The sequence below is a fragment of the Crotalus tigris genome, unplaced genomic scaffold (genome assembly GCF_016545835.1).
Source record: "Crotalus tigris isolate CLP2741 ecotype Arizona unplaced genomic scaffold, ASM1654583v1 scf7180000024467.898045, whole genome shotgun sequence".
NCBI lineage: Eukaryota > Metazoa > Chordata > Lepidosauria > Squamata > Viperidae > Crotalus > Crotalus tigris.
Window position 1 is genome coordinate 533,013 of NW_024100638.1, and position 24,140 is coordinate 557,152.

At 38.3% G+C, this 24,140-nt stretch overlaps 1 protein-coding gene across 1 annotated transcript; it reads right to left on the reverse strand.

Moving 5' to 3' along the window:
- Nucleotides 1-1,575: 1,575 nt before the first annotated feature.
- On the reverse strand, nucleotides 1,576-22,860 carry EGLN1 (egl-9 family hypoxia inducible factor 1). Its single transcript, XM_039332887.1, has 5 exons — nucleotides 21,430-22,860; nucleotides 10,678-10,797; nucleotides 8,216-8,352; nucleotides 7,239-7,306; nucleotides 1,576-3,967 (listed from the first exon to the last, which is right to left on the reverse strand). Exons 1-5 carry the CDS (start codon nucleotides 22,372-22,374, stop codon nucleotides 3,903-3,905), a joined length of 1,335 nt encoding a protein of 444 aa, XP_039188821.1. The 5' UTR covers nucleotides 22,375-22,860; the 3' UTR covers nucleotides 1,576-3,902.
- Nucleotides 22,861-24,140: the final 1,280 nt, after the last annotated feature.

Sequence of the window (24,140 nt, forward strand, 5' to 3'; positions counted from 1 at the left end):
AAAAATATCTCATAATCTGAAATCAGAGTGCTTTATGGAGGCGGTTAAAAGTGAATCCTCCTAGTGTCTTCTGAAAAGTGTATGTAAACAAGTATATGTATACATGTAATTGTCCCTTCCCTGGGAAAAGACTAGCCTTGAAATGTATCCAGATAGCACATTTTGCTTTTTGTGGATTAGAATAGTGCATTTCAACCTGTGGTATGTCGGCACCTGGCAGGTAGTATACATACGACAGGTTGAAAAGCACTGTAAAAAAAAAAGTGTAAAAGTGTAGTGGGGGAGATGAGCTGAAACACGGCAACACTGCACAGGCCTGTGGATGAGTCAGCTGGGGCTGTGGTGTTGCTGGGACTCAGCTGAGTGCCCAGGATTGGCGCATGGCTCCAGCTGACTGGTACTTCCAGGAGCAGCGTGCAGTCTTGGGGAGACAGCTGGAGTTGCACCGAAGGGGGAGGGGAGAGGATATAAAAGGAGGTGGTTTTGGCAGGGAGAGAAAAAAATATGGGGAAAAAGAAGGACGGAGAAAGACGAAGATGAGAGGGTTCTTTGAGACAAGCAGAGGAAGAGAAGGGGAAAGAACAGTGCAAAGATTAATTTGAGAGAAACAGGCACAAGTTTATTAAAAAGTGTGGTAAGTGGGCATACAGATAGTCCTCAACCTACGACCACAATTAAGCCCAAAATTTATGTTGGTGAGAAATTTGCTAAATGAGTTTTGTCCTATTTTATGACTTTTCTTGCCACATTTGTTAAGTGAATCACTGCAGTTGTTATATTAGTAACACGGTTGTTAAGTGAATCTGGTTTCCCCATTGATTTTACTTGTCAGAAGGTTGCAAAAGGGGATCACATGACCCTGAAACATTGTGATCATCATAAATATGAATCAGTTGCCAAGCATCCAAATGTAAATCCTGTGACCCTGGGGATGCTGCAAGGGTCATAAGTGTGAAACGTGATCACAAGTCACTTTTTTCAGTGCTGCTGTAACTTCGAACAGTCACTAAGCAAACCTTTGTAAGTCGAGGACTACTTGTATTTTATAACTTTCCTTTTGGGGGGGGTCATCAAGTTTTTGACACCCTGCTAGGTGAGTAGTGGTACTCAAATATTGCCATAATCTAAAAGTGGTACAATCTGTGAAAAGGTTGAAAAGCCCTGGATTAGAAGACACAAGGGCAGGATTGTGAATCTCTGAATTCAGTTTCGGTGGATATACTCAGAATACCTATCTACGTCTCTCAATCAAGAACTGTGTTTACAGCAAGGGAGGCACTAAGGTAGTAGAGATAAAATGTTTATAATCATAGTGTTGACTTACTAACAGGCCACAGCACTTTTCTCCCTCTGCTTATTTTCCCTCAGCAGCCTCACTTTTAAAAACAATCACAGCTAGATTAGATAATTAAAAACAGGGTTTATAAATAAAGCTAACAGACTTTTGACTACAGTTACAGTGTCACTGCCTGCTAAAAACAGGCACACACGCGCACTCACAGTTTATCAGATTACAAATTAGTTGCTGTGGAATAGGCTTTAAGAGAGTTACATAATTACAAAATAACCACATTGTTTCAAGAACTTTTATAATCTTTTAATTAGATTAGCTTTACAAGCAACTCGAGAGCTCTTTCAATAAGGAACACCGATTTTCAAAAGTTACATGACTTTGTAATAAATCTGCAAATGAATCCTGAATTTCTTTGCCTGCTAGATAAAAGTCTTGTTTTACAGCTGGCTAATGTCATGAAATAAAAATAGCATCATGAAGCTTTATCTTTAACCAGGACTAAACAGAAATACAGGCCATAAGATGGTCTGAAACAGGTTTCTATTTGGTGATGCCCCAGGCTGAAAATTTAACTGACGTGAACTGTTTTCAAATGGGAATCAGAGGCCCTGGTTTGGTAACCTTTGTAAATAATGGAGATATCAAAGAGACTGTATATCTTCCCAGCAAGTGCAAATGAAAGATGCTGATACCTTTGAATAATGGGACAACGAAGTAAAGTCTTAGGTTTGCATTTTAACACATTAAACATAATACAAAAGCAGTTAAAAGTTAGATTTACTAGACCTAAACTGTGCATTGCGCTGCAGACCAGTCAGTAAAGAATTTACACTCCTTGGCCAGGCTTCCAGAGGCACTTAAGAGTAAGATGTGTTTTCTTCTGATTTACCAGGATGGAGAGAAAAGTTAAACTATTGCAAGTTTGACAGCTAGTAAGTAATTTTTGGAGAAGGGAACAGAAGGGAACCAAAAAAAAAAAAAAAAAAAAAAAAAAACACCACCCAGATTTTTTTTGGTAACTTTTCCCAGCATGTTATTATGTTGAATTTTCTCCCTTCTGTCAATGGTCATTAAGCACAATCCTTGTTGTTTTTCATGTTTTACATGAATAGTAAGTTTTTTTTAATAAAAATTACCGAGCTTTCCATAGAAAAGGACTTTTAAGAATACAAACTATACAGATGTTAAGTTGTATACAGAGAAACATTTCTGTACATTACTTTATTTTGATTAAGTGAGGCAAAAAAGGGATTGGTGATGCTATCGGTAAGGCTGGGAGAATTTAAAAGTTTCCCCCTTAAGGGAAATCACATTTCAGTAGAAAACTAAAATAAATTTCACATAGCTGGCAAATGAATGTTGTTGTTCCTCACTGTTATTTTTCCAGAAACATTAGACCATTGTAAAAATTTCTCCACAGTATGAAATCCTTCACATATTAAGCCTGCAGTGATGCACTTCAGTCTTAATGTATTTAATCTACCCCTGACACTATATAAGAGGATCAAGGGGCAAACAGTAAATGATGAGGGATGATAATGTTTTGAGAGAAAACTTATCTCTGATTTTAACTCACACAAATGAGAGAAAGCTTTGAAATGAGTTAAGACAGATCTCCCATCGAAGTAATGGACGGGGGTGTTACTTCATCTAAAAGCCTAGAAAAGCCCTTACCGTTTAGGTATTGAATGATATCTGTGGACAGAATCCACCTAGTAATTCATCTGCAGAAGTTGCACAAGAGCCCAGCTTTTCTTTGAAGAACTGCGTTTCCATCAAATGGGTTCACAGATTGAAGTTCCCAGTGGAGTACACCCATAGCGTTCAACACTATGACAGTACAGATAGTATCAAGTTCACTTAGTGGCCAGCCAGTCACTTAGAAAAACCCAAATGAAACAGATTAAAAAATGGTTACTTTCTGGATTCAGTAAGTTAAGCCATACGTAACTGACAGAAAGACAGGCATCTTTTTCATGTTGCTTAAGTTTCAGAGAGAACACAATACAATCAATCAAATCAGTATAAGATATGAAAAAAATGGGTCCTTAGATGATTATTAAAGTGCTCCTTTTTAGATTTTAGGTAAAAAGACAATCATTTACTGGCATTTCATTTATTTAAATTAAGTTTTATGTGGTAGAATAATGGGGAAAATAGCAGATTTACAAAAATAGATAAATGCTACTTTGGAGAATGTTTTGTTCAATTTTGATCACTGAGCCTAGTTATACAAAATTATTTAAACTCCACATTTATCACTTTTTTAAAGAGGAAGATGAACAGCTCTGAACTGAATGTCAAAAGATGAATGATAGAAAATTTCTACTGTCGGGCACTTGTGTAAACTGTTTCTTGTCAATGCTTATCTTTACATTAGCAGTCACAAGACTGGAGTCACAATCGTGGAGTTACAATGCTTCAGCAATTAAAAAGCCATTTGATGAAATATTGAAACCCATTGTTTACTGATTCAAAATCCTGATTTGGTGTTGATTTTCTTTTTCTTATTATTCACATTCAAAAGTTAATAGATATCACCAAAGTTTGATGAAGGTGAGGTGAAAAGAGCCAGGATGTAGAGGAGGGAACTGTAAGGCCAAAGGCTTTACAAATGTTCTTTCCCATTTGAATCCGAAGGTTTATTTAGTTCAACCCTCACACCTTTTTCACCTGCAAAAAAGGGAGGATATTAATATGGAGAGATGGTAGTGATACATGGATTGAAAATAAGTTATAATTTTCCTTTTATTAAATTTAAAACAAAATATAATACATATTTTAGAACTTCACAATTAATGCCTGTTTGAAACCAAGTTAAATATGAATTCACTAAAAAAATAATTATTAACAGGACATACTGAATTATACAAAACTAATGACTGAATTTGAACAAAAACCAGCATCACGGCACATCTTTGCACTTGGCTTTAGAATGTTTTATTATATTATTTTGTTATAATTAACACAGCATCTTAGTTTTATTGTTATGTTATTTATTTATTCATCAAATATATCTCACAAAAAAGTGCCTTTACTGGTTAGTCCTCAACTTACAACCATATTTGAGCCCACAATTAGTCCTTGAAGCAGGTGACACAGCAGAGAAATCTGCCTCCTGAGTCCCACGAAATGTAGTTCCCTGACAGGACTGCCCTATTCGGCTGGAACCAATAGGACAGGCAGATATAATCGGGGAGAAGTGGCCCCTCAAATAATCTGGCCCATGTAGGGCTTTACAAGTAAAAAAAACAAACAGCACCTTGAACTGAAACTTAAAAACAAACTGGTAACCAGGGTTGTAATATATGCTGTTCTGTACTTTCTGGCGTATAAGACGACCTTCGCAAGCAGTAAAATCGGCGCCAAAATCGGAGGTCATCTTATATGCCGAGTCGTCTTATAAGGCGGAAATTACGGTAGTTTCTGGCGTATAAGACGACTTTCTAGGCATGTGACTCGGCGCCGAAGACGGGGGTCTTCTTATACGCCGGGTCGCCTTATACGCCGGAATATACGGTAACTGCAAATGCCACTGCATTTTGTACCAGTTGAAGTTAAAGGTTTATGGTTTTAATTCTAACTTAACTTCTGTGGACCTCACTTCATATTTAAGAGGACCCTAAGGGGGAGTGCGTAAGTGCACTGACATGCCTAGCATGTCTGTCACATTTTGATTTTCTTATTTTCTTTGTTCAAATTTGTAATTTTCATTTAAATAAATAAATAAATAAACTAAGTAAATAAGTAATTAAGTTTCCAGATATTCTTCAAGGGCAGTCCCACATAGAGTGCATTTCAGTAGTCCAATCAGGAGGTGATTAGGGCATCAGTGATTGTGAACAGAGCTGATAGAAATGAGCACATCTGGCACAGAATATGAAATTGTGCAAAGGCCCTCTTAGCCATCACATCCACCTGCTATTTAAGCAGGAGTTGTGAGTTCAGGAGGATCCCAGGTAGCACACCAGGTCTGTTAGGGGGGCAATCCCATCTTAGCACTGAAGTTTGCATAGTCCTAGATTTGGCAACCCCGAAAACCCAACTCCAGGGTTCAACTGAAGCCTATTGTTCCCCATCCAAACCCTCACAGCCTCTAAATACCAGGATAAGATATCCAGGACATTGCTTAATTCACAGGGGCAAAGATGTATAATTGGGTATCATCAGTATACTGATAATACCCCATCCCATGGTGATGGATAAGCTCACACAGTGATCTTAACTAGATGCTGAATAGGAATAGAGAGGGCACTGAACCCTTTGGCACCCCACAGAGTAAGGGCTAAGGCAAAGATTTCCCCCCCACCAACATCCACTGACTAGAATCGATCCAGAGAAAGGAGGTGAATCAGCACAACACAGTGCCACCCACCCCACATCCTAACTGCTCCTGTTGTTTGTTAAGAGTTATACAAGTGGTCCTTGAGTTACAAGTATAATGGAGCCTTTCCATTCCACTCGTAACTGAAAAACTTGTAGAATGAATCTCATACCTCGAACGAGATCACTCTCTTGCTCGTTAAAATGCACACAGCTCATTAAGTGAACATGAGGTATCTCAGGGTGGGGAAGGGCACGAGGGGCCTAGTGATGGAACAGGCCCCCAAGGCCTCCCCTACGCACTAAAATACCTCATACTTCCCCCTCTCTTCCTCCGCGCCAGACTCACCTGGAAAAGATCCATCTCCTCTGTGCCGCAGTTCCTGCTGCCGCCCGGATCCGAGGTCAGGGAACGCTTCTGCGCCCCCTCCCCCCACTGCTGCTTGGAAACGGGCTGCTGGAGGGATACGTAAGTGTCCCCTGGCCTCAGATCTGGGTGGCAGCAGACTGGAAAAGGCCTCCAGAGCCTCGATCCGGCCTCCGGAGGCACATGGAAACGTCCCTCGGCTTCGGTTCCATTCTTTGTTGCAGTGAACAGAGGCCTAAAGTACCATGACATCACGCAAGATCAGTAGCGTGAGATCTCGCATGATCTTGCATTACTTTAGGCCTCCATTCTCTGCGAAAGCATCGAAGGGCTGGAGCAGCCAAGAAAGCAAAGGATCTTGATCTTTGCAGGGAGACCCGGGGTGGGGGTGGGGAGAGAGGGAATAATCAGGGTTAATATTGCAGAGCCTCTGTGGTCGCTTGTAAGGGCGAATGACTGCCATGGTGCTGCAATATTCATAATTTCGGGACTTGCTCGTAAGCATTAGGGGGTGCTCATCACATAACTTTGAACGAGCGTTAAGTGAATGCTCGTAACTCGGGGATTACCTGTATTCTCCTTTTTATTCAGGAACACAAGAGTGCTCCCTCTTCCTCTTTTCCCCCACAGCAACTATGTAAAGTAAATTGGATCATCATTCAGTGAATCTCCCACTGAGGGGCTATTTAATTTGGATCTCCCTATTTTAATCGCTGATTCTGTTTTAAAATAGTTGGAATTATTTGGTTCCATATTTTGTACAGTTAGCTGTCTCGAGCACTTTTTGCAGAAAAATAGGATATAAAACCAACAGATTAATAAACAAACTAATACTATTAATTCTGACAATGCAGGTCCTTTGATGGACAGTCAGCAAGTAGAAGCAAAATTTTGGGACATTTCAGAGAATCAAGCAAATAGATCCTCATCTTTCAGAAACTATGTAATGTGCCTATTCAAAGGTTATACTTTCCCCACTTCCCTCTTATTCTTACACAGCAAAAGTAATCTAATACAATATAGTATATAAGCCTATTTTTGCCAAACCAGTCAGTTTTAGTAAACTAACCCCCCAGAGTGGATAGTGCTTGACTATCATTTTAATAGTGACAGTAAATCAATTTCTATGCTCTAGATAATAGCATAATTTTAATTAATCATAGTTTTTAAAGTAATTTAGAATAATCCTACTAGACCAAATTCAAATAAGAAATTTGTAAAACACCCAGTAAGAAAATATGGGAACTTACTTACCTGTTAAGTATTTTACTTTTGCACGGGCTCTTTCATCTGCATCAAAATACCATACTGTTATTGCGTACCTTTAAAAGAATGAAAAAGATGAAGCAGTAATGGTACATTAAAATCATGTTTCTATCAAGATTACTTTAGCTTATTTCTATTACACTTGAAAAGTACAATTCCAATACAATTTGTCAGTTTTATAGAATTATTTTCCCCTTATATGGGGTCCATGAATATCATGATCTTTCGTATTTTATATAAATTATTAGGGAACTAGGCAATTTTTAAAGTGAAGCTCAAGATACTTACTATCTTAATTTCTCTAGAACTGAGACATCTCTAATTTATGGAAATTCATTTTTAAATCAATATGAAAAGAAGTAATATTGAAGTATCTTGTATCTTTGCTGATTAATATACAAAGATAGATATTCCTATCTTACACTATGTAATGATTCCTTAATTTTTCAATTTATAATTGAAACGGTTTACTTTTTGCCATAGCATTAATTAAAATAATACCATAATATATTAAATTTATTAATTTTTTTTGCAATCTCTGAAAGAGGATATGTACAGGCCCAGCCCAAGAATAACATAGAACAATCCAGCCAAAATTTATTTCTCTATTTTTACATTCAATAGGCAGACTCACTAGACTTTTTTCACTCAACCCAACTCCATTAAAACAAGATCCATTAAAGGTTCATTATTGCAAAATAGTAGTCCAAAATTCTAAGTTTGTATTTATTATATATTCTATAGTACTTAAACTGATAGACTTTGATTCTGATGGCCCACAAATAATAGCAGCAGGGTAGACCCCCAAATTGCAATAAGTATTTTAAATGTGAAGAAAGTTTTGTTCATCAGTAACTTTCCAGAAAGCAATTAATGTATTTTTGAAAGCTAAAACAACAAGTTTTTAACATTTCACACCCTGCCATGCTTCTTTAAAATCTGTATGTATGATTCATTCATCTCACCTTGTAGCAAATGCAGGCTGCACTTCATGAGGGTTACGGCGATCAGACCAGAAGAATAGCAGTCTATCAAATTTAGGCTCAATATCAGCAAACTGGGCTTTGCCTTCTGGGAATATTCGAAGAATACCCCCACTTACCTTGAAAAAAATTCAACAGGAATTTACAGTTTTAGTAGTTATCAGTTATTGTAAGATATTATCTGCTACAATAGATAATAGCAATAATGGCAATACTTCCTAATATTCCAAAATTCTTCAGGATGAAGCATAAGTAACAGAAAATTACAGTTACAAAGGGCCATCAAACGAAGATGATACAAATTATCTGTCTTTCTGGCTGTCTTTCCACAACTTTCCAAAAGATGATTCTTCCTCCTTCTTCCCTTCCAACATATACACTGAACAACACAATTAAAGATATAACACATTTGGTACTTTATTATAAGTAAGTTTATTACATTTTCATTTGAATTACTTTACCAACAACCACAAAACATGAATTTATTGTCATAAAAACATAAGCTGAGGGTAGAAGAATTACTTCAGGCAAAAGGTCTCAGTTTACATAATAGAATTTTTAATATATTTTTCAAAAGTAGAACCCGATAACATTTTAGGCCCTAGACAGAATATATTTGCCCTGGAGACCCAAGATTAGTTGCAAATGCAATCTTAAGAATAGGTATGTTAGATATTCAAGGCTGTCAGTTAAAAAATTAGGGAAAAACCATCTTAAGTATATTTAGAAATAGTAGTAGTAGTAGTAGTAGTAGTAGTAGTAGTAATAATAATAATAATAATAATAATAATAATAATAATAATGAAGTATTGCAAGTGTGGCCTTACCAAGGCATTGTAAAGTGGTATTAATACTTCACGTGATCTTGATTCTATCTCTCTGTTAATGCAGCCCAGCACTGTGTTGGCTTTTTTGGCAATTGCAGCATACTGCTGGCTCTTATTTAAGTAATTGTCCACTAGGACTCCGAGATCCCTCTCACAGTTACTACCATTGAGCAAGGTACCATCTATATTATACCTGTGTATTTGGTTTTTCTTGCCTAAATGTAGAACCTTACTTTTTTCACTAATGAATTTCATTTTGTTAGACAGTGCCCAAGTCTGTCAAGATCCTTCTGTATCTTAAGCCTGTCTTCTGGAGTGTTGGCTATTCCTGCCAGCTTAGTGTCATCTGCGAATTTGATGAGTTCCTTATCTATCCCCTCATCCAAATCATTGATGAAGATGTTGAAGAGCACTGAGCCCAGAACAGAGCCCTGGGGCACCCCACTACACACTTCCCTCCATGTAGACGCAGTTCCATTGAGGACCAGATGCTGAGTATGGCCTGTCAGCCAGCTACGAATCAATCTAGTGGTGATGCTGTCTAGCCCACATTTTTCTTTCTTATCAAGTAGTAGATTGTGATCTACTTTATCAAATGTCTTATTGAAGTCCAAGTAAATTATATCCACAGCATTCCTCTGGTCCACTAATTTTGTCACCTGGTCAAAGAATGCAATAAGATTTGTCTGGCATGATCTGTTTTTGACAAACCCTTGTTGGCTTTTGGTAATGACTTTGTTTGGCTCTAGGTGTTCGCTGATTCGTTGCTTATCTTTTCCAGGATATTCCCAGGTACTGAGGTCAGACTGATAGGTCTGTAGTTTCCTGGATCCATTTTTTTTCTTTTTTGAAGATGGGAACTACATCAGCTCTTTTCCAGGCCTCTGGTAGTTCCCCAGTTCTTTAAAACAGATATCCCCAACCTTTTGGGTACCAGGGACCAGTGCCATGGAGAAAGGTTTTTCCACAGACCAGAGCAGCTGTGGTTTTGAATACTGCCTTCATCCTGAGGATGGAGCTTGCTTGTTTGTGTGGCCCGCTTGCTGGCATGCTGTGGGCTGATGCTGGTCCACGGACCGGGGTTTGGGGACCCCTCCTTTAAAAGATATAGTTCAGTGGTTCTGAGATCACCTCTGCCAGTTCCTTCAAAACCTTGGGGTGTAATCCATTTGGTCCTGGTGATCTGAATTTGCCTAGGGTGGACAGGTGCTCACTTACCATTTTCTTGCCTATCTTAACTTATGTTTCTAATCTGTTTTTTATGGTACTGTTTTTGATAGGTTTGACTGGTTTTTTTCCCTTTGTGTAAAGATGGATATAAAAAATGAGTTAAGAAGTTCTGCTTTCTCCCAGTTGCTTGTCACCTTCTTGCCACTTTCTCCCACTAACGGACCAATCATTTCTTTAACTTTTTTTCTTGTTTTTTACATGTTGAAAGAAGCTTTGTTATTTTTGACTTTTGTTGCCTTAATTCATTTTGAACCTTAGCTTTCCTCACTTCATCTTTTGCAGATTTAAACAACTTAGCATAACACTCAACCACTTATTACAATTAATATAAAAAGAATGCCATTTCTTAATATATGTACTACAACCATCTCCAAAAATAGAAAGTACCTTGGCATCCCAGTCTTTATTAAGGTAATATATACACGTGACACATCTTCCATCTCCATTTGGATTATCCACATGTCGCACATATCCTGTTCCATTGCCTGGGTAACAAGCTACCATTGCCTGCAATTAACAAGAAAGCATAAAACATGAACATAAATAGACTTTTTCCCAAGGAATGGATTTCTGAATTTCAGCATTCTGAAATTCATCTTGTAAAAATATTTAATAAATATGTAAGTGAATATGTGTAATATCCCCTATTTTTTAAAAGGATATTCATTCAGACAGTTATCTAACACATTAGGTAATGATAGCCTTATACATATTGACAATTTGCAAGCATTAATCATCTGGTATAATTATTGTGGTATAATTATTGTGCCATCATATATGGAGAAATTTTTTTTAAAAAAAAAACAACATCACAGGTCAATGCTCAACAGAGTTTACAATTTCAAGTTTAAAACAGGAAGAAACCAAAAATATTTTGCAAGAACTTTTTCTGGGCCCAGGTATATGAAGGGTCCCATCTCTTGATTGTGATAATGATATTCTTGGCTGCCATGTTTTTAAATTTTTGTTAATTGTCATAGTTTTATTTTATTGTTCACTGCTCAGAGTTATTCACTGAGATGGGCAGCTACATAAACTGATTAAATAAATAAATTCATAAGCAATAATCTATATTCAATAATTTCCAAGTGTACTTCTGCTCTCACAATTACTTTTTCTGTTTTTTTCCTCTGCAGCCCTCTCTTGTTCTAGGGTTCCTTACTTCCCTAAATGGCATAAATCTTTTCTGTCAGTAAACTGATATAACTTGAATGATCCACATTGTTTTATTATGGTATAAGAATATTATAATTTGGAGGAGAATACAGAGGGCTTTCCATTAAATTTTGGCCTCCTGTTTATAAATTCTATTGTGTTAATAATGTACAAAACAGAAGATTAGTGTTTTTGCTGCTGTCTAAAGTTAGTTTTTAATACATTTATATCAGTGGTGGGATTCAACCAGTTCGCACCACTTTGGCAGAACCGGAAATGGCATCCACACAGAGAACCAGTTGTTCACATATTTGAATCCCACCATTGATTTATATGTAGTTACATGCAAAGAAACAAGAATGACTTTTCACTGGCATTTCAAAACAGTATAAAAAATTTTCAAAGAACACTTAAAAAAGACACATGAAGGAATTCAATTATTACTTTCCTATAAAGAATTAGAAAGTTACTTTATATTCTACACTAAAACCTAAGTTTCAAAATGGGCAAGGCAAGGAATTCTAAAAACTATTTGGGTCCACCCAACCTTCTATACCTTAAAATAGATTAACAAAAACAAAGCAAAACTGCTATATTTGGATGATATGCTATGTTAAAACAAATATAATACACTAGAGCTAAACAAGACTACTTACTTCATACAATGCTAGGACAGTGATATGAACCCCAACAATACACTGAATTACAAACTATCCAACAGCACTTTAGCCTAGTATAGTGTGTTGTATGAAGTCATCATGTCTGTTTGTTTGTTTATAAGATTTATATGGCTGCCCATCTTAAGCAACTCTAGGTGGCTCATAACAACAGTAAAACCAGTAACTATAAAACAACCATAAAATAAAACAGTAAACCAATCAAACAAAAGCCCTAGGTCATAATCATCCCCTTAGGATGCTTCACAAGCTCTAATTACCCTCAGTGTGGTCAGCTGAAATATATCTGTAATCTTTTAAAGATTATCACTTTCTCCATTTATCTGCAGTAATAAGTTATTTTGTTGTAAATAGATTTAGATGCCTCTCCAAAAACATTCCAAAAGAAAACAATAGTTACCAAGAAAACTAACAGAACTCTTAATGAATTAAGGAACTGAATACCAAAGGATTTTTTTTTTACCAGAAGCAATATAATAATAAAAATCTAGTTTTAGCTTTTATAGCCATATAAATTATTTGTACCGTATATGCCGGCGTATTAGGCGACCCGGCGTATAAGACGACCCCTGTCTTTATAGCCGGGCCGCATTCCTAGAACGTCGTCTTATACGCCGGAAACTACCAGTATTTCCGGCGTATAAGACGACTCGGTGTATAAGACGACCCCCGTCTTTGGCGCCGATTTCAGCGTTCGCGGAAGTCGTCTTATATGCCGGCATTTACGGTACTTTGATGAGAGCTATCCTAAACACCAGAAAATAAAGAAATGAGAACTATAGAGGAGTAAATATACATACACTCATATGTAGATTTAGCCCTTTGCTCTGATGATGTTAACAGGTTGTTAACGAAAGCTCAGCAATTAATAAAAAAAGTCTTTTATCTTACATCCCAGAGCTCTTTATTTTTATCTGATTGACTTTAAATGTCCATACCTGGGATTCCAATATTCAAAATTATTAAATACACACACACACACACACACACACACACACACACACACACATTCAACATACTGGATTGTTCACATATCATAAAATAAGCAAAATTAGTTTGGACATTGATCATATCAAACTGGTTGTTCCAAGCATAAAATGTTTTGCACATTCGTAGTATGAATAAATTTAAGTGTTCCTGAGCATAATGTAAGAGTTTTAAGTATAGTAGCCACTGTTTTGTAAGCAATTAAGCAAGCACGCATCATAGTTTCAAGCGGTTAGAGTTTCACAAGGAAGTTGTTCATTAAAACTGGTGGAAAGTTTTGGCTTTGCATTTGACAGGTGCAGCATAATGTGTCTATTTTTGCTTCTGACTTCTTTGTAACCAATCACATTTTTACATGTCTGTAGTTCCTTGTTGCTTGATAATAAATAAACCCAGGGGTTTTTTTGTTTCAGGGTCTGGCTCTTGGAATATTAGGGAACGTGTCTCTGTGTGTCTGACCAGGCTCTGCAACCCCTTTTCAATAAAGACTGGAGATTAATCACTCGGAGCCCTGAAAGTAGAGATGAGTCCTGAGAGTAGGAAAAATGAATCTCACTGCATTTCATACAATCAAGTTAGAAGAAAAAAAAAGTATACCGTTTCTTATAGATTTTCCCCTCTTAGCACTTGTTAAGAGCTGAAGTGGGATCTGATTCTCACCATTAAAATAGTTGCTTTGCACGTCTTTAGCATCAGGAAATGAGCAGCAAAATTGTCACTGCTTAGGAAGGATCAGAGAAAGGACTCACGATTTAAACCTTGGGAATACATATGGCAAGATTCTGGATTCTGTTAGATACAGAATTTCTTTGAATGCTTGACTTTCTAATAGTTTACAACAAATCTACTAACTTTGTGTCACTTGGAAATACAAAAATGAGAGTGTTCAATTGTTGTATCAGGTACAAAGATGTAATGCTTGTATTGATACTTAATTTATCATTATCATGGCCCTAGGTTATTTGGGGGAATCGCCTCTCTCCAGTAACATCTACCTGTCTCATAGGTCTGGCAGAAGGGGCATGTTACAGGACTCCTCAGATAAGGAATTTTTTTCCAAGTGAGATCTAGGACACCCTTTTCTGCCATGGTGCTCACCTTGTGGAGCATTCTTCTGCCCAAGGTGAGGTTAGCTCCAATTTTATTAATCTTCTAGAAGTCATTCAAAACATGGTTATGTCAACTGGCTTGGATCCCATAATAGAGCGGAACCTGCCGGATAGTTACATGATGGCCAACTGAATGAATTCTCTATATGGCTCCCCCCCCACTATTTTAAAAATCTTTTTAATTGTTGTATTATTAATTGGCTTTTTATCTATTTGGATTACCTTGTACACTGCCCAGAGTCACTACATGAGATGGGTGATAATATAAACGTGATTGATAGGTGGATGGTTAGACGAGTGGATGGATGGATATCCTTTATTACAAGCATTCTTAACAGGTATATGAAAACGTTTTGCATAATATTTCATTTTTACACAAACATTTAAAATTAGTCTTTGTTTCTAAGGTACGTTTCAGATTCTATCTTCCCATTCAACTGGCACTATATGATATAGCAACATACTATAACTAAGATACCTTCAAATGTGTTATAAGCACAAAATTGTCAGTTTAATTTTCTTAAATATTTTTCTTTCAGGACTCCTCACTACTGACCTACTGACCACACAAAACCCTTACAAATAGAAGAACAATGACATTGTCATTCCCTAAACTCTGCTGAAAATATTACCTAGCCTGGTAATGAAATGTTCGGAAACCAACCCACACAACCCACAAGCTTGGAGAAGGAACCTTCACCCTCATCCTACACCCAAGCTATAGAGATTCACCACTATTGCAGAGAGAAAAAAACTAAAATGCCTAGGGTAAAAATTGGTATGCCACAAACTAAGCCCAATATATCCCAATAAGCTAATTGTGTATTTTTTTTCTCAACAAAAACAGCAACACTACAAGTAAGTAAAGGATGCTTCTCCTACAAAAGTGGTCAACTCCTAAATCAAGAGAAAGCCAACCTGGAAAATAACTAATTCTCTATTAAATAAGCTCAACCAACCTTTGCAGTTCTTTATATTACTTTGCACAAAAAGAATACATAACTTAAAATAAATAAAACAGAAAAAGGAAAGAATTTATAAAACTTAAGATGCAGAAATGTATTCAACCTATTTTGAGATAGAGCTAGAAATGCGGAGGTATTTTTTTAACTTCATCTTTTGGAATATTTTAAGAACAGCTAGGAAGATGAACTTGAATTAGTATACCATGAAAGCTTATTGAGTACTGTAGAGACCAAATTGGCCTGTAAGACAGACCAAAAGAAGAATACAAAAAAGACAAGGCAAAATATTACATGGCCAGTATATTTTTTTAAAAAAGCAGGTAAAGTAGATAATAAAACCTGGCAGTGGCTAAAAGCAGGAAAGCTGAAGAAAGACACAGGCTAATTTTGGCTGTACAAGACCAAGCCTTAAGAACAAATACAAAGCCAAGGAACAAATGAAGCCTCTGCAAATAAGCTGAAAAAACAGTAGGCTACCTAATTAACTGCTGCAAGAAGACTGCAGAGACTAACAAACAACAGCACGACAAAGTAACAACAATGGTGCATTGGAAGATCTGCAATAAACACCATTTGCCAGGAAGGAAGACCTGGTGAGTCCACAAAATAGACAAATACAAAATGAAGACGCTAAAGTGCTCTGGGATTTTAGAATTCAAACAGACAAGTACTTGCCATATAACACTCCGGACTTAAAAATTGTTGATAACAAGAACAAAAAATCTGGATAGTGGACTTCGTTGTACCCAGATATAGCAGAATAGAAGAAAAAGAGTTGGAGAAAATCACAATATACAAAGACTTACAAACAGAAGTTCAATGATTATGGCGAAAGAAAACAAAGATAGTATATAGGTACCTTAGGTGTAATACCAAAACAACTGGAGAAACCACATAGACCAAACAACTGAACAGCAACAGCATAGACAAAATGACTATCAGTCAACTGCAAAAGGAAGTTTTCTTTGGAACAAAACATTACATCCTGTGATGCTGATAGCTTTAACACCATCAAACAACTGTCTAACCTAGGTCCTTAGGAAGAACTCCATAGGTGGATAAAAATGCCAAATCCAATTGGCAATTAGCAAAAAAAAAAAAAAAAGCAAACACCAAATAGCAAAAAGGAACAAAGATGGCATAAGTAACAAACTCAGATGGGAATAAAGAAAAAGAGGAAAGAAGGTCTGCAATCACATTTGTCAAAAGCTTATGCAAAGAGCAAAGCCTTCAGAGCCACTCAAATCTCAAGGGAAACATCATTCCAGTGGGCAGAACTGCTAGAGAAGGGGTACTTCCAGGATTCTGAGAGATGACATAGTTTAACTAAAAGAATTTGGAGTGTGCCAACTCTATTCTACTCCTAATAGCTTTAAACCAAGGTGAATAGCAATAGCATCTTCAGCATTTATTAGGTTCCCTGATCAAATATATTTATAATTATTTTCAGGGCTTTTTTTCTCATAGAATGCCCAGAACGGAGTTCCGGCACCTTTTTTGGATGAAACCTTGTAGGGTAGGCAAAGTGGATTGTATGATGTGTGTGAGTTCCGGCACTTTTTTTTTTTTTTTAGAAAAAAAGCACTGATTATTTTAATAATAAAAAATAGAAAGCTGTTCAGTTGCATATCAATTACCTTACTTATACCTTCGGCTTTATTTACATCAATGTCTCTGGGGTCTGTTCTTAGAAAGTAAAAATGAGTAATGGGTACAAGCTAATATTTGGTTTGAAATTCTATGAGCCTATAATTTTTTAAAAAGTAAATGAGAATGACAGAGAGGTGGGGGGAGAAGAACACAAAGTGCAGCAGGAAAAAGCACCAATAGCTTGCTTTCTGAAACTATGACTGACCTTGTTAGCCAGATAACTGAAATGGTCACATGGCATCTCAGTTAATCATCCCTTCCCTCAACCATTAATATTCAGGGCCCAGTCATATTCATAAGTGGAAGAGTACCTGTATATTTTTCAAACAGTTATATGGCTCCAATCAATTTTGCTGGTATATAAAAAGCAACAACATGGAATAAAAACAACTTTATAGAAATCTACTTTTATGGTAAATACTTGCTGACCTTTAAAATAGGTGAATAGGACAAATGGATCTAATGCAAAGTTGACCAACACATTTATGACATTAAAATCAGAATTACAAAATGTGTTCAAAATAAATTAAGTTTTGAGTTACCTTATTACAGGATTAAACTAGAACAGGTAGAAGGGATACTAGATGAGTGGCCAACTCTCAAAAGTGACTTGCAAGCCTGCCATTTTAAGCTATATTCATTTTTAATGATACCCTTAGCTTGTTCATTTCAAATAAGCAAAATTCATTTAGAGTGTACTTGCATCTAAGGGCAGCAAATACTGCATCCAGTTTTGGTCACCACAATGTAAAAAAGATGTTGAGACTCCAGAAAGAGTACAGAGAAGAGCAACAAAGATGATTAGGGGATTGGAGGCTAAAGCATATAAGGAATGGTTGCTGGAATTAGGTATGTCTAGTTTAATGAAGAGAAGGACGAGGGGGGCATGATAGCAGTGTTCCAATATCTCAGGGGTTGCCACAAAGAAGAGGGAGTCAAGCTATTTTCCAAAGCACCGGAAGGCAGGACAAGAAGCAACGGATGGAAACTAACCAAAGAAAGAAGCAACCTAGAACTAAGGAGAAATTTCCTGACAGTTAGAACAATTAATCAGTGGAACAACCTGCCTCCAGAAGTTGTGAATGCTTCAACGCTGGAAGTTTTTAAGAAGAAACTGGACAGCCATTTGTCCGAAATAGTATAGGGTTACCTGCCTAAGCAGGGGGTTGGACTTGGACTTGATGACCTCCAAGGTCCCTTCCAACTTTATGATGATGATGTATGATAGTGTGATACATATGATTTTGCAAATGCTTGTTTTCTACAAAGAATATTTTATATAAAACAAAGGTTTCTAAGTAGTACTTTGCATCAAAAGTTTTTATATTACCCTTTTAACAATCCTGAGTTTTTAAATAATTGTTCACTCAAAACAAAATATTTTACTAAAGTTAAGCTTATCAGACTTACTCAAAGGTATATGATGACAACTTACGGTTAATATTAATATATCAATAGGCAATAATACCTGTTTTTTCCCCCTAAAAGTGTGCTAACTTCTACGCAGCACACAAATGTATCATGGTTCCTTCATAAATAGTTGTAAGTTATATTAAATTGACAAAATTACAGTATGAAATTGAAAAGTAACAAAGTTAGATAAAACAAGTTCATTTAAGAAATATAGGTAGTCCTTAACTTGCAACAATTGAGCCCTAAATTTATGTTACTAAGCAAGACAGTTGTTAAGTGAATTTGACTTCCCCATTGATTTTACTTGTTAGAAGGTCACAAAAGTTGATCACATGACCCGAGGATACTGCAACCGTCATAAATATGAGCCAGTTGCCAAGCTTCCAAATTTTGATCACGTGACCATGGGGATGCTGCAATGGTTGTAAATGTGAATAATGGTCATAATGGTCAACAGCATTTTTTCAGAGCTGTTGTAACTTCAACTGGTCACTAAACAAAAGGTTGTAAGTCGAAGATTACCTGTAATCAGAGGGGGGGGGGGAAGAGTTTTGAAAGCAGAAATAGTTTGACACATTGAAGTCACCGCACTACATACAGAGGTAGCATGTTATGGAATAAACCAGGGGTCTTCAAACTTGGTCCTTTTATGACTTGTGGACTTCAACTCCCAGAATTCCTCAGCCAGGCACGCTGGCTGAGGAATTCTGAGAGCTGAAGTCCACAAGTCATAAAAGGGCCAAGTTTGAAGACCCCTGGAATAAACATTCAGTTGAATATAAGAAAAACCGTATGAAGAAATTTGAATTTTATATAATAGGAGTAAAAAAATGGAATGAGGAGAAGAAAGGTATGTGTTCTAAACCATCTGAAGTGAAATTTTAGCAAATACAGTTTGAGTAGTAATCTCAGCTACTCCTGCTCACCAGCATTCACTAAGTTTAACTATTTCCTGTAAATAAAATATTGTTAACATATGTCAAATTAGCTTGAATAGAAAAAAAATTAAAAATGTTATTTTTCTCAATACGATCATTACATAATCTGTAACTGATTCTACATTTCATTTTACTTTGACTTCACAGTTCTTCCATAAATTATTTTCATGTATAATTATAGGCCTATGCATAGGTTTTGATTCGAAGGCACAAGATAGTCCAGATCTCAGACAGCAAATGTAGCATCTCCTAAAGCAGCCTTACCACTTCTTAGGATTGCTGCACAATTCTGGGAGAAGATATGGGTTTGTGTCTTCAAATCTAAACTGCTACATGGCTGTAATATACACACTCATATTTCAGGAAAATATTCCATGCAAGCCTTAAATTATTTTTTTTCTTCAATTGCCCATAAAAACTCTAGAAGGGCTTTCACATAGTCTTTTTCTTAGCACTATCAAATGCACTATTCCCACCAGGTTCAAAAGCCACCAAATAACATGATTTGTCTAACAAACAAATTTAAGGAATTTATAATTCAGATTATGTACCAGTTTGTCCTATTTTATAAACCACAATAAACATTTTTTCTTAATATATGTGGGACACAAAAGTGTATATGACTCTTCTCCTGACTCTTTATAACAACTGTATTCTTCAAAAGTATATTAAGTGGACAAAAAATAAACAAAATAAAAACAGACCTGATTACCTATGATTTCCTAGCACAATGATTTATAGAAAAATGGGGGCAGTAGCCTTTTCCCTAAAATTATACTTACCTAATCATGAAACATTTTAAACAATGGTGCTACCCAATTATATTTTAACTGATGGTTAGCAAAGATACAACTTTTTTATCATACTGGACTTAAGCAGCACTTTATTAGTTCTATCACTGATAATTATAAATGTTTATAATATCAGCATATATCCCAACACTTTTTCTAATGAGTGGATATTGTCTGTATTTTAAACCTGACAATTTCTTCCCACTCAATTCTTTCCAATAAATTTTCAAGTGTTAATCCTTATCAAAATTTGCTTTATCCTCTTGGTTACAGATTGAGAAGAAAGCATATAATCCAGGCAATTTTTTCATCTTCAACTAGCCTAATCAAATGTTTATCTATTAAAAAAAACTGTTGCTCATCTACATTAGTTTACCTCTATCATGTGCAAAGAAACAAAACCACCATAAAGATTTATAATACTGTCTAATCATAATACAGTTCTGCTGTTATGTAATGTGGTAACACCATGAAACTTTGGTCCTTTATATCAATATAAGATCAAAAAATGTATTTGATCCTAAAAGAAAATTAAAAACTAATTTTATGCCTGCCATAATATCCAAAGTAAAGAATGCCTTTTCAGTTTACTAGAAGAAATAATTACTAAACCTCAGTAAGTATAATTGTACAATATTGACATTAAGAGCCTCGTGCTATAGGTAACAAGATGTACTTTTAGCATTGCAAAATAATTAAGACTGAATAGACTGTCAAGCAATAAATTCAAATTCCCCAGGATTACATCATGATAAATATTGTAGTTCTAGCTAATTCAGCACTTAGCATCTATATACTATTATAGGCAAAAGGGTAAAATAAGAAGATAAACAGCACACATTGGCACAATGGTCTATTTTACTGCTCTTTTTCCACTTTACTCAACTGCAAAGCAGAACCTCACTTTACAAGAGCCTCATTTCAATCACCCCAACACATGCTTTGAAACATAACTGTGGCATTAATTGGTTATATGAAAAAATATATAACTGTGGCATCAATTGGTGATAGGGAAAAACTTATTTTTTCAATGTTTTGTCTTCATTTCTCCTGTGAATTTTAAAATGGTATTATGTTTGAATTAGAACCAAAAACAAGTTTTATCACATGCTCATTTATTAATGGATGGTTTAACCATTGCCTTCATTCATTAATCAAGTGCTTATTTAATACGTAATTATTCAATCAGAAGCACTGAAGTTCTACTACATTCAACTGGGATTAATCCCAAGTATACAAAAATTAAGAAATCCTCAAGGATCTCTTATAGAAGGTCTCTCACAATCTTTCTCTGACCCTTATCGCTCACCCACAATTTGAGGCCTTCAATTAATCTACTAAATCGTCCTAAAAATGAATATGCTTAGGGAACATAAAGAAAGAAGGCCTCACTTCAGATAGCTGCTTAAGTACCACGACTACAGGATGGCAAGAAAGAGGAGGGTGCCACTCACTTTCGTTCTGCCGTTGATTTTGTAGTTACCCAGTTTGCCATTGCAGTGGCGTATAAGATCGTCCATACTGTTCATAAGCTTTCCGATGGTTTTGCAACCAGGCTCTTTGCCTTCCACCCAGGTGATTTTATCACCACGAATGTCCCTGGAGGAATCGCTCTTCTGACTGACCAGCTGCCCGTCGGTGAAGCGTCCAGTGTGGTGCAAAGCAAGAACCTCCTGCTCGATCTGCCCGCCCAGCTCCTTGCCCAGAAAGTCATCCACCACGCAGATGCCATGCTTGTTCATGCAGGGCACGATGTACTCCAACGCCAGACGCTGAGGCACCAGCGACTTCATCTGCCCATTGGGGCGCAGGGACGCTTCGCCCGTCAAATTGGATTTATCCCGGTAGAAGTGCCCCGCCTCCACGGCCGGACCGGCCGCGGCAACCACCGCTTCCTTGTTCTCCTCCTCCTCCTGTGTTCGGGCTCCTGGCGCCACTTTGGCAACGTGGTTGTTTGTTACCACCACGTTCTCCTCCGAATTGGTGTCCCGCTGCGGCTTGGCGGGGAGCGCTGTTGCTTTCTTGGAGGACCTCTCCACGCCGTCCCGTCCTGCAGCATGCGGACGGCCGTGGCGAGCGCCCTGGTGGAAGGGCAGGTCGCCGCCGCCGCTGGACTTTCGAGGCTCAGCAGTGCCCCCTTCTGCCGCCAGGGAGCCGCCGCTGTCGCTTCCCCGGCAGATGAGCTTGTGCTTCTTCCAGTCCTGTCGCTGATGCTCCTTGCTACAATAGAAAGAGCTGCGGCAGCGCCCACAACGGAGCAGGTTCTCCATCTTCCCGCACAGCTCGCAGTACTGCCGGTCCCGTTCTTGGCTGGCGGCGCTGCTGCCGCCGCCGTCGCATCCCCCGCCTTGGCCGGCCCCCCCGCCGCCGCTGCCACTCCCACCGCTGTCATTGGCCATGTTCTCGCGTCCCCCTCCTTGGTCGCCCCTGTTTTTCCGCGGCCTCAGGAAAGCGGCGACTGGCTCACTTCATCATGGCCGCCCCCTGCCCGTCGGAGCTGCGCCGCGGCTCTGCTGCTCCGTCCGCCTCTTTCTCTCCTCCTGATGGGCGGAGGGCCGCCACCAAACCCCGCCGCCTTCTCGCCTGCCGCTTCAAGAGGCGCCCTCCTACCGCCGCCCCATAGCAGCCTCGGTAAATGGGGTGTTGAGGCGTCCTCTATCTCCGCGGCTGCTTTTCTCCTCCTCCTCCGCCTCCTCCGCCTCCTCAGGCAGCGGGAGAAGCGCGAGAAGCAAGAGACACGTCCGCTGCCGGCGCGAGCCCTTCTCCCCCTCGCCTATCTCCTCCTCCTCCTCCTCTCACCGTTGCCCGGGCCTTGGGGGCGTGGCTTGCGCCGCCACTCTCGGGCTCTGCTTTGCACGTACGCCACTTCCAGTCAGTCCACTCCAGAACAAGGGAAGGGCGAGAGGGAGGAGCACACGCGCTCGCTCGCTCCCGAACCACCCCAGAGGTTCAGTAGAAGGCGGAACCTCGGGTGGCCACGCGCGTTTAGGGGCTTTCCTTTCTTTCCACCTTTCTCTTGCGCGAGGGTCGGGCCGCGTGGCTATGGGCGGGGGACCTCCGCGACGGCAGCTCCACGCGATGAACCCTCAAGTTCCGTTTTAGCTGAGTTATGCGACCCAGTTGAGCGGATTGAAGGGGATTTCGTTCGCGATTTCGGAATTTCTTCTCTCCGTGTGTGTGTGTGTGCGGCAATGCATTTTCTGGTTTTGGTTCTCCGAAGCTAACGCATCCAGTCGCCCGCAATATTTGGTCTGCCGGTCGAACCCAGAAAATCTGGTTGAATAAAGCAAAAGGGAGCATATCATGTGAACCTGAACCAGGAGAGTTACAGCGCCGAGAAATGTTCTAGCATTTCTAGATTTAAAACCCAGGATTGCTTCCACCAGAAGAACGCATAAAGCAGTAGTTTTCAAACTTGGCAACTTTTAAGTTGTGCGGACTTTTGACCAATTCTTTTAATAATCATTTTTATAAATGTATAATTTTGGTCTACAAATTGCTGAATTCTGGGAATTGAACTCCACACAGTTACCAAGTTTGAAAAACGCTTAAATAACGGAACTCCCACCCCCATTCGTTCCAACAACCAAGCTGTATCCAGCTATGTGTGATCCTAAGTGTAGAAGCTATGTAGGTTGGGGTCTTTGTAAAAATTTAGAAAGTTTACTTTAAAAAAGATTGATGTTATTACTTAAGAGTAGAGTCTGCTGCATTGTTTGGTCTATTTGGAATTCTATTCATGCCAGAGGAAAAACAAGTTTATTTGGGCTATTGACCCCCGACTTGCCAACCATGGGTGTATCAGGTAGATTGGTTTTGATTGATTATGGCCATCAAGTTGATCTTAGTGATCGCATATTTCCAGTTATTGGTGGGCTCGCTTTTGAACATTTATGTCATGGTGGGTACATAAGGATGAAGAAAAATCTGTATACTGGTAGTTCCTTCCTTAACCTTGCTCATGATGGCTATGTATAATAGGCATTGCTGAAAAAGAATATACTAATGCAGTATTTAAAACGTGCTAAGATAGATGGAAATTTTAGAAATAATAAATGGTGAGTAACCTATATACCAGTGATGGCGAACCTTTTAGAGACTGAGTGCCCCAAAACTGCCCTCCTCTGCCTGCCCGCAGGGCCACCCACCACCTCCACGCCCTGCT

Bases quoted from the DNA above. Each gene is read 5' to 3' on its own strand.
- EGLN1 (XM_039332887.1), bottom strand. From the start codon at position 22,374: ATGGCCAATGACAGCGGTGGGAGTGGCAGCGGCGGCGGGGGGGCCGGC. The intron at 8,353-10,677 runs GTACTTTCTATT...ATTTTTTTCAAG, and splicing joins ATAAAGACTGGGATGCCAAG to GTAAGTGGGGGTATTCTTCG. The intron at 7,307-8,215 runs GTGAGATGAATG...ATTCTTTTAAAG, and splicing joins CAGCCTGCATTTGCTACAAG to GTACGCAATAACAGTATGGT.